Source organism: Phalangium opilio, unplaced genomic scaffold (assembly GCF_054372755.1).
Source record: "Phalangium opilio isolate 3A_F unplaced genomic scaffold, DU_Popi_V2 ptg000031l_1, whole genome shotgun sequence".
In the NCBI taxonomy this organism is placed as follows: Eukaryota; Metazoa; Arthropoda; class Arachnida; order Opiliones; family Phalangiidae; genus Phalangium; species Phalangium opilio.
Genome location: NW_028324158.1, coordinates 1,781,744 through 1,797,906, shown reverse-complemented (window position 1 = coordinate 1,797,906; position 16,163 = coordinate 1,781,744). Strand labels below are relative to the sequence as shown.

At 36.0% G+C, this 16,163-nt stretch overlaps 2 protein-coding genes across 2 annotated transcripts; both read right to left on the bottom strand.

The window, feature by feature from the left end:
- Positions 1 to 802: 802 nt before the first annotated feature.
- Positions 803 to 1,555, bottom strand: LOC149687452 (uncharacterized). The gene is made up of 3 exons (XM_089869550.1): positions 1,394 to 1,555; positions 1,249 to 1,325; positions 803 to 1,146 (listed from the first exon to the last, which is right to left on the bottom strand). The coding sequence occupies exons 1-3, from the start codon at positions 1,440 to 1,442 to the stop codon at positions 871 to 873; spliced, it is 402 nt and encodes a 133-aa protein (XP_089725676.1). The 5' UTR covers positions 1,443 to 1,555; the 3' UTR covers positions 803 to 870.
- Positions 1,444 to 3,006, bottom strand: LOC149687451 (sterile alpha motif domain-containing protein 3-like). Its single transcript, XM_089870446.1, has 7 exons — positions 2,654 to 3,006; positions 2,362 to 2,502; positions 2,183 to 2,276; positions 1,912 to 2,106; positions 1,638 to 1,835; positions 1,530 to 1,574; positions 1,444 to 1,449 (listed from the first exon to the last, which is right to left on the bottom strand). The coding sequence occupies exons 2-7, from the start codon at positions 2,391 to 2,393 to the stop codon at positions 1,444 to 1,446; spliced, it is 570 nt and encodes a 189-aa protein (XP_089726572.1). The 5' UTR covers positions 2,394 to 2,502; positions 2,654 to 3,006.
- Positions 3,007 to 16,163: the final 13,157 nt, after the last annotated feature.

The window sequence follows — 16,163 nt, the reverse complement described above, 5'->3', positions numbered from 1 at the left end:
TTGTCGGAATTTTGTTGAAAGGTATTCATTATTACCTAAGTCGGTACTCGTTAGTACCTAAGTGGGTACGCGGTAATACCCAGGTATGTACTCGTTAATACGTAGGGAGGTACTCTTTCATACCGAAGGGGGTACTCATTCATACCGAAGGGGGTACTCGTAAATACCGAAGGGGGTACTAGTAAATACCGACGGGGGTACTCGTAAATACCGACGGGGGTACTCGCAAATACCGACGGGGGTACTCGTAAATACCGACGGGGGTACTCGTAAATACCGACGGGGGTACTCGTAAATACCGACGGGGGTACTCGTAAATACCGAAGGGGGTACTCGTAAATACCGAAGGGGGTACTCGTAAATACCGAAGGGGGTACTCGTAAATACCGAAGGGGGTACTAGTAAATACCGACGGGGGTACTCGTAAATACCGACGGGGGTACTCGTAAATACCGACGGGGGTACTCGCAAATACCGACGGGGGTACTCGTAAATACCGACGGGGGTACTCGTAAATACCGACGGGGGTACTCGTAAATACCGAAGGGGGTACTCGTAAATACCGAAGGGGGTACTCGTAAATACCGACGGGGGTACTCGTAAATACCGAAGGGGGTACTCGTAAATACCGAAGGGGGTACTAGTAAATACCGACGGGGGTACTCGTAAATACCGAAGGGGGTACTCGTAAATACCGAAGGGGGTACCTGTTCATACCGAAAAAACGTTCTATTTTAAATGTTTTAAACTATAAAGGTATGTTGTGCTATTGAATTTGGTAACATTTAAAGCCCAAAAATGGTTGGTGTCAGAATATTTTCGTTTATTTCATATTTCAATTACATTTTCAACTGTTATAATTGGCAAAAATCATACACTCAAGCGGTTAACGACATTCTTTATGGTTACTGGTACCTTTTCAAGACCAGGCTGAATTTCCAAAACAACTTTCTGAATAAATTCCAAAGTTTTTGATAGCTTTTTAGGGTATTCTATTTGAAACACATAGTACGTCATGAAAAGAGTGGCAAATCCTTTTAGTAAGGAGGCAGCTGTTATAACGGACGTTTCTAAAACCATTTGAACAGGTTTTTCTAAAAAATCTTCATTTGTAAGGTGGATAACAACATTTTTGTGACTTGGAATCTATGATAATTGAAATTGATATAGTTAATCTCAAGTATAAATATAATTTCATGGTATATAATTCCTTCAAATGTGTGTATCTAAAGATTTAAATCAACTTACATCAAATGTGAACACTAAATTTGAGTCTTCTTTAAATATTAACGGCAGCAAAATTAATGTAGCACCAACTTTCATTTCTATATAAATAGAAAATAATTTCAGTTCAGATTTGAAGTGTTTTTATTTCAATTATGCAGCGTTGTACCTTCGTATTTTTCATCTGTTACGAAATCTTTCTTGGCCATTAAGTGCATTTCAAGCCTTTTGAATAGTTGCGATTTTTTGGTCAAATCAAAAATTTTGCCAGTTATGGGCTGGAAATAAGCTTGAATTTTTCTTACAGGATTGAGCTCACACTTTATAACTCTTTGAACCTCCCTTAAAATCTAATTGAGAAATAATTACATTTCATAATTTTTCTTCATATAGTTAGTTGTAATTTAACTTACCTCTGATTCTCGATTTAGATTGGGGAAAATTTCCAGAATTTCCGGCACCGCTTTCTTTCCAACCTCTGCTTGCCTATATTTAAATGTTCTTTCCATTTTCTCATCGATCAGAATTTGGCAGGGTTTATTCTTTTTGCTTTCATCTTGTATTGATTTCACGTGCGCTGCAATACTCATTTCATCTTCCAAAACATCATCCTGAAATCCATTTTATCGTGTTTAGTTCCATCTTCTCACACATCTTTATAGTTTTGGTATCATTCTTGATTCTTACCAGAATTGGAAATCTTTTGGCTTTTTTTGTTGGCTGAGTTTCCTTTTCATTATGTTCACATTCATTAGGGTTACCTTGTTTCCTCTTGTTTTTCGAGTGACCATGTTTGACCTTAGCTGCTTGAACACACTCTAAATGCGTTAACGGTTTGCGTTCCCTTTTGTATTTTGAAATAAGGCTTGACATCCAAGTAGCCTTGAACAACATAGAAAAAGTGAAAGAAATCCATGATCTTGTTAAAAATGAAATTAAAAAAATATTATTCACTTACATATTCTGGTCCAAGTTTGCTTCGGTCCCCCAAAAAACGGTGTTGTCGCACCAAAGCACTTGCTACTCTTGTATATTCGTTGTGCGTTGGGTATCTTGAAAATTGTAAATATAATCAGTAAATTATTTTTGGAAAGAATGATGATTTTAAGGACATAAACTTTCAGGTTCTTTACTTACAGCGTATAGCGGCTTAAGTCTTCGTATAACATACGAACTATTTCAGTTTTGTATTTAACGCTAAAAACGATCGGATTTTTGTCATCAATAAATTTTTGTATATGATGTGGTAATTTCGGCACGTTATATGAGAGTGGAACTCTGCGGCCATTTTGAGGTTGGTGGGTTTCATAATCAATGTGTCGAGGATCATCAGTTATTTCGGCAATTGGAATACTCAAGTTGTCAGTGACACTAATTAAGGGATATCAGTACTTACCTTAAGAAACAATAAGATATATTTATGTCTTACCTAGAAGATGTGGATGGAGACCTATCCTTTTCGTTAGATTTGCCAACCACGTTCAGTTGACTTCCATCGGGGGGACTCTCTTCAGAATCACTATCTATGTCGATAAACTGATTCCACTTTTCAGAATGTATCTGAATGACAGTGAAATCCTTTTTGAAAGTGGTTTTAATCTTTTGCGCTAGGTTTTCAATTGTGAATGGCTCAGCCAGGTTGATTTCCTTCCGTCTTTCGTCGAATTTCACGCAATAGCTTCTAGTAGCCTAATTTTTACATTTTAGTACAATATGAAAAAGTAATTTTTGGCTAAAATGAATTTTAAGAATGTTAATTTGTATTTACATTTTTGTGTTGTACAATTTAAGAACAACTAAATACAAAGGTTATACCTTAAACTGATATACATTTTAGAATTAATATTATAAGCATTCATAGCGGAATAGTCTACTTCGTCGCCGGGTTGGATTATTTTCCAAATTTTAGTGTCTTTAACTTGGTAAGCATTTAGATGAGAGCAAAATGTTTCCGCGCAAAATATCTTGCCACATACAATCCAAATTTCATCAATTTTTAGAATATGCGCAATTTTTATAAACATGGGAATCTCTTCACCATGAACTAAATTAGTGGTTATAAATGAACATGGTTTGTACGAAACTGATTTAAATCTAATTTCTTTGGCTTTGCAAATTCTTAGGTTTTCTGTATCTACATTGAGATAATTGCACTCTCTAATTTTTAATTTTAAATCATATGGTAATGAGGAAAATAATACACTTTGAACGTTTTTTTGTTGGTTGTCATCTTGAAGACCGCTTCCTTCACTCAAATCGTGGCACTGGGCATACTGGTGTCGTTCGGCTATAGTTTTGGCAATATTCGTAAAATTACGACTTCTACTGGCCAGTACCTTCAGATTTTGATGCTTAGCTTCGAATCTAAAGCATGCTAGTCTCTTTAGAGGTCCATATTTTATGATTAAACGAGGATAGTGGACTAGGTAATGTACTTTAGGGGTGAATTTATCTGGAGCCAACAACTTAAGTTTGCAATAAAACTCGTCAATTAAATCACTAGCGTTCCCTAACCAAAGTCTATTTACAACTGGGGCAACCACTACATCTAGTATTTCCCTCAATTTTAAATAAAGATCCCAGTGAGCATTCCCTTCAGGAACAAGAGGACCAAATAAAAATGGAAACATGTAAAACAAAGAGCATTTCTGAGCCGCAGAGCCAATTAAATTGTTATCCTTAAAAATCATGGCCTTTGTAAAGATGCCAGATTTGTTCACCATGTCTTCAGATCCATAAGTAAAATCAGATAATATGTCATTCATTTGGTCAAAAGTGAAAAGATTGGCTGTGATAAGACCAGCTAAAACTAATTTCATGATGAGAGGTACTACTCCTTCATATATATCATGCATAATGTCAGGAGGAAAGCTTTCCATAACTTGAAATCCTGGAATTTCCAGAAAAGGCGATTTCTCCTTTACCCCATAAATGGTCTCATTGTCACTGTTTTCTAGAACTGCATTAATATGATATAAATGGCCAGCTTCATTGCGTAATTGATAATCTGATTCCCTACACTTTTCAGAAATAGTTGCCCTCGTTGCCATACATTGACGGCAAATCCTTCCCTTTGAGAAGTTTTGCTGGAAACCCGCTAATAGGTGTGATGAAAGGTTGTCCCCGGATATTGAGGCTAAAGAACCTTTGACAACTACGCCTCTTTCTTTTACATAAATTCCTTGAGTTTGCAGTTTGATCAAATCTTGAATCAGAGGCTCGATTATAGGTTTATAACCATACATCTTATTTGCAACGTGTTTATAACGTGCAACGATGGCTAAATAAATATTACTTAATTTACTTCTAAACCTTGTAGGTAAATTGCCAAGAACAAAATAAAATACGGAAATTTTATGCTTCCCTCTCTTTGAGCCAAGTGGATTCGCTAACTCTAACTCATCAGTATATAAATGTATTCGTAATAACGAATTGTCACCTTTAAAACAATGGTGATTTAGAAATATATCTCCATCATTAAAATCAGAAAGTATGTTAGAACGTTTTTCTCCCCGTCTAGTGTTTTTCTGGATTTCTTCCCATATGTCATTGCATTTTAATAGCCTCTGGAGTACGGACAAAATACTTATATACTGAAAAGAATCTCTATAGTTCTTCCCATTCCTATAATTTTCCCCCAAATTGTATTCTACTGGAAGCAACAGTTCTAGCTCCTGTTTACAAAAATCATTCAATTTATAGTCGCTTCTAATTACGTCAGTTAAAACCTCAATTTCGGGAATCTCAGTGGGATCAGTATTTGCACATAAATCTCTAACATTCTCTACTATTATTCCAACATCGTTGGCAATGCTCATAGCTACCGAACGCGGGAGTAAATGTTTTTCTCTAAGTTTCAAAATCATAAGAGCCATATTTTTGCGCATGTTCAGTAAATATTCTTGACGATTGGTAATTTCATTATCAATCAAATCATGATAAACTTCTTCAACTTCATGATTCTCTACTTCTACATTTTCTAAATGAATATCAGCTTCCGGTCTAACATTCTTTGCTTTCAATTCTTTTTTATGTTTGCGCTGTATATGACTTTTAAAAGAATTGTATTTCTTGAATGTTTCTGAACAAATTCCCAAAGTACATCTTATTGTAAGATTAGACTTTTGGAAGTGTAAATTTCTGTAGTGTGCCAGAAGCTTGGCAATAGAAACTCTTCTGACATCACAGATCGAACACAGATACATATTGAATTCTGAACAAGAAAACAATTTTTAATTTAGTTTTGTTGTACACAGAGTATACCGTATTGTTAGGGGGTGGGGCATGTTTAACTACCGTATATGAAAAAATCAAATTTATTGCCAAATAACCTTTTAGTGTTTCCCAAAAATTAAAAAAATACCGCGAAAACGGTACGTGAACATAGCTGTTTTAAAATTTTCGCCGTTCGGTGGTAAGTCATCCGTTTGTTACCGGTTATATACGGTAAAAATACGGTAATTTAGCACGGTATCTGGTAAATTACGGGCTAATCTCAAACTAAGAATACTTTTTAATTTTTTAAAACTACATGTATAATAAGAAAGATTATCATACTAAATAATAGTTATTAGCTTGTTTAGATACTTAGTAATTTCTTTTTCTTTTCCATAACCGCTTCGTAACCCTAACGTAACACTAAAGGCGGATGCCCCCTGGCGTCGCGTGTAAGTTTCGCGTGCGCATGCGCATGTGCAAATCGGTGCAGACTTGTCGCTCGAGAATTTCTACGCGTTCATGCTGACGACTTGCGAAATTTGAGCAGCTTCCTATTTTCGTAAGTTCGCGCGCGAAAATATAAGCGACATATGGCGCGGAATGATTGGTGAAAAATGAATTTTTCCGCGTTTTTCTTTCTAATAAAACTTGAAAAATCACTCAGTGGCCTTCGTTGTTATCAGATTTTGGATTAAAATGGATTTTGACGTAAATTAATTAAAGAATTGATAATTTTAAACATCAAAATCACCGCAAAAGATAAGCGCTTCGGAATTGCATTGGCTATGAATACTGTTAGTGAGTGAATATTATCTACTTAAAGCCTTTGGGTAGAGCCATATTGAGCTCATTACTATTTAATTTTCAGTACGAAAGGTTTCTAGCCTGTAACAACCCCTAGAAACATTCGGGCAAGGTGATACTGTCAAAAGAGTGGCGCGATTTTCAATTACTCGTTCCTATACAACACCCACCTTAATGCACACCCTAGGCTTTTGTTTTTTCATTTTTGGGCCGACCATTTCCAAATTAGCCTCAAAGGTGTCCAAGGGTCATACGTAAATAGTTGAAATAGTTTTATCATTATGAGCCATTGAATACGATGACATTCCCGGTTTAAGCGTTTGCAAAATCTACCCTTGTGATCCTAAATCTTGAGATCCACTAACAAATTGTGAAAGTCCCCTTGTTGCTTTCTTTTCAGTAAAATTTCCCTAACCCATTTTGACCTTGCCCCCCCTTTCTTTCATTCAAAATTAAAATTACCCTTTATTTTCGCGTGAGTCCAGGGGGAAGCAAAATTCCAGTGTGAATGGTTGTCGCGTGAAACGCTTGAACTACATCCGCGTTAACGCGTTTTAAGCGAACGCGAAATTTCGAGCGACCCTAGTGGGCATCCGCCTTAACGCGTAAGCCTTATGGCCCCTACAGAGTGGAAGCGCTTTCTTTCCCGCTCAGCTTCAACGCCGGAAGACGCCTAACAAGTCTGGCTAAACATAAAAATTTCTAGATTCAACTACATGTTTTCTAGTTTGTTTCAGACGATGAAGCCTTGGCAGTATTGTATACTACCCTCATCTCAAGCTAGTGGGCCATTGCATCAAAATAATGTCTATATTTTCAAAGAAAAAACCCTCGTGTCCTCCCTTCCCCTCTATTTTAAACGCTTTTTTTCCCTACCTTGCCAGCCAATGCCATATGGTGGGTTTATCTTACAGAGGGTGAGCAGACAAAATAGTTTCATTCCCTTCTCTCACATACAACGAACAGAGAAGTATTTCAAAGTACATGTACAACATTTTTAATAAACACACATTTCTACATTACCATAAACGTTTCCTTAGGTGTTCTTTTGAACTGTTAGTCTTCGTAGAAACACAGCTTCGACAAATTTAAATTTATAGGTATACCTGTTAGCCGTTTTTAAATTTGAAAATATGCAAAAGCTAGTTCAATATTTTAACGTAATATTTCATAAATGATAAAAAGCCCATAAAAAATAAAAGTATATTTACCTTTAAAGTGAATCGATATCAAAAATTGGCCGAAAAATTCAAACGTAAGCTGTTCTCGTGTCCAAGCGGAATAGTAGAAGTTCTATTTGCGTTGCAAAATGTAACTAGCGAACGCGAGCCTACGGACGCTGCGACCAAACCGGGTGGGCCGTGGTTATGGCGAGGGCGTGTTTTTATCTCCAGCCTTTCCCTACATTGGGTTTAGCCACCGAACAGCGAGGAGTAAAAAATAGGCCTTTTAAAAAAGTTCCCTATACAAAAAAATGTAGCGGCATTCTCCCCTCTCGCATTTATGCGCGCACCGGGTGAAATAATTTTTAAATCGCCTATCTATTCATACAACCAAGGATGATGGGAGGAGGATGCGTAATCTGAAAGAAACAGGCGAACTAACTGTGCAACTGTTCAGGTCCGGTTGGACGCTAGAAATGGGAGAGGAATACTCGGAAAAATGGAAGGCGGCCTACGTGATTAGTCTGAAGTAGAATCTTCGCCAGTTTTCCTCCCCCACTTCTAGCGTCCCACCGGACCTGAACTGTTCCACAGTTAGCGCGCCTATTTCTCTCAGATTTCTCTTCCTCCCAACATCATCCTTGAAAATATCACCAATGAGTCGAACACGTTAAGAATTCCCTGAACGTGATACAGTACAAGTCACTGACATAAATATATTAAAGACGTCAGTTCGATTATATGGCAATCAAGTCAAATCATGATTCATATAATAAACGTGCCAAATTACAACTAAATGTTACTTTTCTCTCATTATTCAACCACAATCTTCAATAGACAGTTCAGATCTTTCACTTCTGAACTTGAGATGAACTGACAAATTAGTGGCAACCATGTAGTGCAGTTACAGCTAATGAAGAGGGGAGGAAATTTAACTTGCAGATAAATGCAAGCTATGATTATACTAAATCAAAGTTGTAATCAACGGACGTGATTATATTTGCTTAAAATAAGTACAGTGCGCAACTGTAATTTGAACTTATTATTAAAATCAGAAGACCGAAGTTAAAAAGATCCCTCTAAAGGGATTAATTAAGTCCTTTTCTACTTCTAGGGTACGATAACATACCACCTGAAGCGCTGAAACTTTAAAAGGTTTCATAACATACCTTATATTTCCATAATACCTTTTTCGAAATCATTTAATACCCGCACTGTAAGAAAACTAATTGAATACGTTCTTGGGTACTAAAAAATTCGAGGAGGTATTTTAAAGTACCTTGACAATACCTTTTTTTTTAACAGTGTGGGTGTACCCACCACCGTTTGTTGCTGTATCGCCTTTTGCCAAATGTACTGTACTTCAAATAATATATTTGAAGTAAAAGCAATTTTTTCTTTAATAAGAGACTCCTTTGCCTACTAATGACCACCATCTTGCAAAAAATAAGTTATATCCCCAGACTGGAGACCGCGCTATCGCTTCTTTGAAAACGGTTCAGCGAGAAACATCCAATAGCGCAATTTTATCAAGCGATAAAGCCCTAGCGATAACCAGATAAATCGCTACCGCTCCAAAAAATCGCTATCGCGCCATCTTTTGGTCAAAACCCGCTGCTTTGAAAACGAGGCTTTAATCTAGCTAAATTACCCGTAATCGGCAATCTAGCTAAATTACCCGTAATCGGCAATCTAGCTAAATTACCCGTAATCGGTAATCTAGCTAAATTACCCGTAATCGGTAATCTAGCTAATATACCCGTAATCGGTAATCTAACTAAATTACCCGTAATCGGTAATTTAGCTAAATTACCCGTAATCGATAATCTAGCTAAATTAACTGTAATCGGTAATCTAGCTAAATTACCTGTAATCGGTAATCAAGCTAAATTAACTGTAATCGGTAATCTAGCAAATATACCATTAATCGGTAATCTAGCCTAATTACCAGTAATGGGTAATCCAGTTTAATTACTTGTAATCGGTAATCTAGCTAAATTACCTGTAATCGGTAATGAAGCTAAATTACCAGTAATCGGTAATGTAGCTAAATTACCTGTAATCGGTAATGTAGCTAAATTACCTGTAATCGGTAATGTAGCTAAACTACCGGTAATCGGGAACCTAGCTAAATTACCTGTAATCGGGAACCTAGCTAAATTACCTGTAATCGGTAATCTAGCTAGCTTACCGATTACAGGTAATTTATCTAAATTACCTGTATTCGGGAACCTAGCTAAATTACCTGTAATCGGTAATCTAGCTAGCTTACCGATTACAGGTAATTTATCTAAATTACCTGTAATCGGTAATGTAGCTAAATTACCTCTGATCGGTAATTTAGCTAAATTACCTGTAATCGGTAATGTAGCTAAGTTACCTGTAATCGGTAATGTAGCTTAATTACCTGTAATCGGTAATGTAGCTAAATTACCTGTAATCAGTAATGTAGCTAAATTACCTGTAATCGGTAATGTAGCTAAATTACCTGTAATCGTTAATGTAGCTAAATTACCTGTAATTGGTAATCTAGCTAAATTACCTGTAATCGGTAATGTAGCTAAATTACCTGTAATCGGTAATGTAGCTAAATTACCTGTAATCCGTAATCTAGCTAAATTACCTGTAATCGGTAATCTTGCTAAATTACCTGCAATCCGTAATATAGCTAAATTACCTGTAATCGGTAATGTAGCTAAATTACCTGTAATCGGTAATGTAGCTAAATTAATTGTAATCGGTAATGTAGCTAAATTACCTGTAATCGGTAATGTAGCTAAATTAATTGTAATCGGTAATGCAGCTAAATTACCTGTAATCGGTAATCTAGCTAAATTACCTGTGGTCGGTAATCTTGCAAATATACCAGTAATCGGTAATGTAGCTAAATTAATTGTAATCGGTAATGCAGCTAAATTACCTGTAATCGGTAATCTAGCTAAATTACCTGTGGTCGGTAATCTTGCAAATATACCAGTAATCGGTAATCTAGCTTAATTACGAGTAATGGGCAATCCAGTTTAATTTCCTTTAAATCGGTGTTTTAATTTAATTTCCTGTAATTGGTAAACCAGCTTACTTACCTTTTACCTTTAGTGGGTGATCCTTTTCCAACTTCACTTGTTAGCTCGCACAACCCTAGATCCCCTGGGTTTTCAACCTTCACGAAAATTGGATCGAATAGCTTTAAACGTGGTAACATCATTAACTGACTCTTTATAGCGAATAACCATGCTAAAATATCGCAGATTGGAATGGTTTTGAAAATTTAAAGCTAAACCTACTTAAATTTAATCAATGAAAAATGGAATTTGTAAAATCTAAATATGAGGCTTTCGTTTAGTTCCGTTTTCAAATCTAACAAGCGTATAGTTATTTCATAACGGCTTCCACAAAATGGTTATTTGTAAAATATTTTCCGATGTTATTTCTATGGAAAAATTCGAGTTTTTCGTCGAAAACTATAATTATTTTTATTGAAATGAAAACCACCCTTACCAACTTCATTTTTGATAAAATAAACTATTAAATGTATCTCTTTGAAATTTTAACCACATATTGAGAGCCTTAATTGTAGTTCCTTATACATTAACGGCAGTATGAAGTCTTATCAAAGAGAGTTACATTTTAAGCGGAATTGAAACTTTCACTAACATTTTAAAAATTACAAGAAATCACCCCATTGGGAAAAGAAAAGATATATAGAATTCGCAAGTCCTCTCACCTCTGGTTTAAGGTGTTTTTCTCCGTGGAGTTGCCTGGTTTCTCCTTTCCATCAAAACTTGCTGAGGTTAACGGTATAACAGTCAGAAATGAGATGAGACTAGAAGTACTGAGCTAACCAAATTCTTCAATCGGCGAAAGTGAATATTCTTGATATCACACAAACGGTTGGCCCTCTAGTGGCAGTTTCAGAATTTCCCCTCCATAACGTGAGACGCTCGCGGTGGTAGACGGCCGAACTAGATTCAAGAACCCGCGTCCGTGTTTCGCCGCTTTAGGTTGAGGGGAAGGGGGTAAGAAAATTTTTTGGAACTCGACCAATTTTTTTCTCCCTAGCGTACGCGCGATTGAATCGGCGTAAAATCCTCAAATTTGTTCACTAACGCCAGGATCTATTACCAATGCTAGAGCCCTTCACTTCAAGTGTTATCTCACTTCAGTAACAGCATATAAGGTGCTATCGGTTAGCTGTTTCATACCCAGCACCACAATATGCATTTTAAAGCCACCCACCTATAAATAAACCGCAGGTTTAGTGTGGACATCCCTTACTTTTATTAATAGGCAAAAACCTCAGAATTCTGATAACTATAGTTTAGCCATTTGTGCTTAAATATAACTAATTTAACAAGACTTCAAGACTCCAACCAATCGCAACGCTTTCTCTTGCGATTTTCAGAACTATTGATCTCGGGTTAGTAACTTTACAAAGTTGGAGTCTGACTTTTCAATCCTAGGATCTCTCATCTTCTCAGTTCCATCTGCGTTTCATTTTTGTACTTCTCTTGTTTCGAATAACATTTGACACAGTTTGAAATTCATTTACTTTTGCGTATAACCATAAAAATGAATAATGGATTAGTATAAATAAACTACACTGACTGTGTAATACCGATTGTCTTACACGGATTTACAAAAACCCAAACCCGCGCTTACCCGTGAGTTTGGGGTTACGTTCTACTGAAATAGTTTAATCTGTGTACAAGAAAGACACGATACGAAATTTACCTTTTTAAAATGGCCAAGGCCAATAGCCTAGCACTTTGGAATCGTTCAAATTCTTTCCTGCTTTTTTGTTTTATTTTTATTAGATTGAAGGCGGATCGGATGCAAAATTCAAATAAACAATTCAAAGCACGAGCGACTGCTTTCACTTACGCTCCAAATAAATTCGCTTTTTCCCATCCTTCTGTATAAACCCATTTCTACGCCATATCCTCTCCTCTAGCTACCCTTTACTGGCATCCGTACTGGAAATACCCAAATATGGTAGGGGAGACGGAAGTCTTTTCCTCCGGAATCTTGAGTCGCTGTTTGAAAACAGGTTTAAAGAGAAAAGGAGCTTAAGGTTTTCAAGAAAGCTTTCGCTGGTGAAAAAAATAGCGGAGTAGCTTTCCAGGGATCTCAATTTATAAATAAAATCAATAGTTTGCTATTAAATTTTATCATGTTCTGTCTTATAAATGCGAACTGCTCTTTCTTAATAATTTCTACTATCGGGAATTTCGAAAAACATAAACTTAAATTATATGAAAATACAAAAACATTATAATGGAAAATTATAAAAAACTTCGCTTAGAAATCACCTCAACGCAAATGTTCTGAGATCCTACGTACACGGATGGATGTGGCGGAACGGACAACTCGCGGAGAGGAAGTTTCCAGATTGGAGTCCTGGCAAGGTCCTTGTTCATTTCTTTAGAAGATCCTATCATACAGTGCAAAAAATAGTGGTTTGGCACAAAACCACTAGTGTGTACATCATTTTTGTCAAAAACTAAAATCATGGAACGTTTGATATTAAATCATTATAAGGAAGAGAAGCTCTTTAATGGTTTGATTTTAAACCCTATTGCTAGACCGTTCCCATAGAATATGGCTTGATTTTAAACCTTAATAGTTCTTGTTAATAACCATTTATATTGTATATTTTGATTTCAGAGGTTTTACTTATACCATTAAGTGTTCACATAAAGATCAGATAGGGTCCAAGAAAAGATCTTTTCAGCCATTAATGGTTTTGAAAACAGCCCTATATGGTAGGCTTATGTAAGGATATTGGCCACTAATACCGTATTTGTGCTTATCTCTAAACCAATTTAAGAAATATTTAAACGCTATATTAAATTTGATTTTAAATATTTAATAACTCTGTATGTATGCAAGGTATATATACATGTATATAAATACATAAAGAAAATAGTAACATTTAACCATTAACTACTAACATTATCTACACACCTTTGTAATTGAAAGAAGTCTTCAGGCATTAATTTATGCTTAATTACGAGTATAAAAACCTGAATTTAGTAATTATATGATCTTTTTAACACATTTCAATTTTATATTTAAAGTTTTGTTACTTCCTTAATTTTAAACCATTATTGTATAATTTAAGGCTGGTTCCCATTAGGCGTAAAGACGTCTTTAATGGCGACGAAATCAGCGAGACCAAGTGTTAAGTACTGGTATAACATAATAAAATATTCTTTCAACTATATTTATATTAAATTAATGTATGGAGTAAATTTGGGCATATATCAAACCTGAAATTTGCCGTTTACGATATCTCGTTCTATTATTGAAAAAAAGCTATTTTTATCTATAATTAAATATATTCGCCATAGGACAGGGCGGCAATAGTAACAAAATTAAATTGCAATCACGAAAGCTACACATGATCATTATTTAAAACAATTAAATGCATTATTAAGTCATTCGAGTGAAAAATACTGTTGTAATTGCATTCAAAATTGTACTGGCTGGAACTGAATTTTCATCTGATGTGAATTTCGGACGTCCTCCTTGTTATTGGATTAACAGTCGCGAATACTCGTTCAAGACATAGGCCTACGATATTCAAACATGCCGCCAATAACATTTACCAATAGATGGCAACACGTCCTCCTTATTTTTGTACTCTTTATATTGTTTTGCTCCTCTTGTATATAATAAATAAGTTCTAGTTCTCTTTTGCTGTCATGAAGATGGGTTGTGTCTTTTCTTAGCCGATAATTCTAACACTCCTTAAAATTCACCTCGATCTATTCACCATTTTATTGGCCATCCTTGACGAGTGTAGCGTTCTTGAAATTATGTTTTAAAAAATTTAAAACACGAAACGATACGAATTATTTATTTTATTTTTGATTAATGCCACTGATACCGAAAACTATAATCCGAAAAATTATAGCGAAAATTCGCAAAAACCGTTACCGATATCAACCCGCAGAACTAATTCAGCGTCCGGTTCCGAACTAGGACCGTACCGATTACTTAACCTCGCTCAGTCAGACCGAAAGACGAAAGTTTCAATTAAATTGCTGTTGCTAAAGGCTGACTAAAGACCACAGACTAAAAATATTCACACCGACATCTGCCTCATTAGTAACTGAAGAAGGTGCACGGCAGTACAGAACATTTTCTACGCAAAGACATACAAGTCCAGTAGTGTAGGCTCTATTAATACTCTTTGTACTGAAGCGTGAAGTTCCAAGAAAAGAAAGAGTTTTTGAGGTTTGAAAAGAAAGAATTTAGGTTGTGGTGTAGGTCATGGGCAACTTGAAACGGTATCTCTACTAGTTTTCCAATAAAGTGTAACACAGCGAAGCGCTTTCTATAGTGCCAGGTATAGGAAATATAATCCTCGCTCTACCCTCAGTGACATGAATCATGAATCATCCCAATAAAATCTGGTCTCTTTATTAGGATCCTTATGGCAGTGCAGAATTGTATCTCAGCTTTAAAATACATTGAATACTACAAGATCGTACGAGTGCACGGGATAAATCAAAGCAAAAGCATCGCGACCGGCCCTTTAATGATTTGAAGATAGTCTAGTTGCTTTATTAGGAAGATATATTTTTTTTGGTACACTCCATGAAATATTTGTTCCAACCTGAACAAATAATTGTGCAAAGCCTCAACACACTGGGAGCACACTTTTGCGTTCAATTTTGAACAGAAAATACAGGTACCAATATTGAACACCGAAACAGTGTGCTAGGTTGTGCACTTTCTTTCTCATTTTTGAACACTGTAAGTAATAGGATTTCTTCTTAAAGATGCAAAAATTGAAAAGTATAGTTGGCAGTTTGGCACACATAATGTGCCAATTTTGAATGGCAGAAATGAGAATTTGGAAAGTTTATAGTGGCAGTTATGAATGGCTTTAGCGACAAATTGGCATAATTAAGGTGGCAGTTTTGAATAGTTTAGCGGACCATTATATCTCTTTTAAAGGCCGACTTCCGACTGAAAGGGTTCTAGAGAACTGAAAACCGAGCATTGAGACTAACAAAGAAGCGACCGTGCCTATTTTCGAAGCCCCGCTGGGTCAAAAGTTGGAAGGGTTCTCGATAACTGAAAGCCGTGCAATGTGGTTCTACTGAACTGAAGATGAACAATATAAATCATTTAAATTTATTTCCTCTCGAATTTCGAATCGGCACGGTTGCTCCATTGTTAGTCTCGATGCTCAGTTTTCAGTTCGCTAGAACTCTTTTCGGCCTTTAATTTGCGTTGATTCCTTTCCAATGGACCGAATTCCCATTCGACCGGAATCAAAATGGGAGATTCCATTTGATCAAACTCCCGCACCTTGGGCGGTTTACGAAAAGTGGTAAATAGCCTCCGAGGACTGCACATGACGAAAGTGATCATTGTAATTTTTCTCCGATACTATTGGCGTTGCAAAGAATTACATTTTCAAACGATTTGAAGTTTTATGTAAATATAGGGGAAATGTGAAATACGCAATAATCCGTGACATTTCCTTTGATATTATTGTAAAATTATGTTTGTAAACACCAATTTATATTTAATTTTGGGTGAATAATTATGTCACAGTAAATTGTTGTTATATATTATCGGATATAATTGGATGTTTAATGAAATGTTTGTGAATAAACCTCATAACGTATTAGGCAAACTGACAGAATTGAACACCTTCAATGTCATCTGGGATAATCCAGCACACCTTTCACGATTGAACGCCTAATATTTCCAAACTAATAAAGACGAGGCATTAAG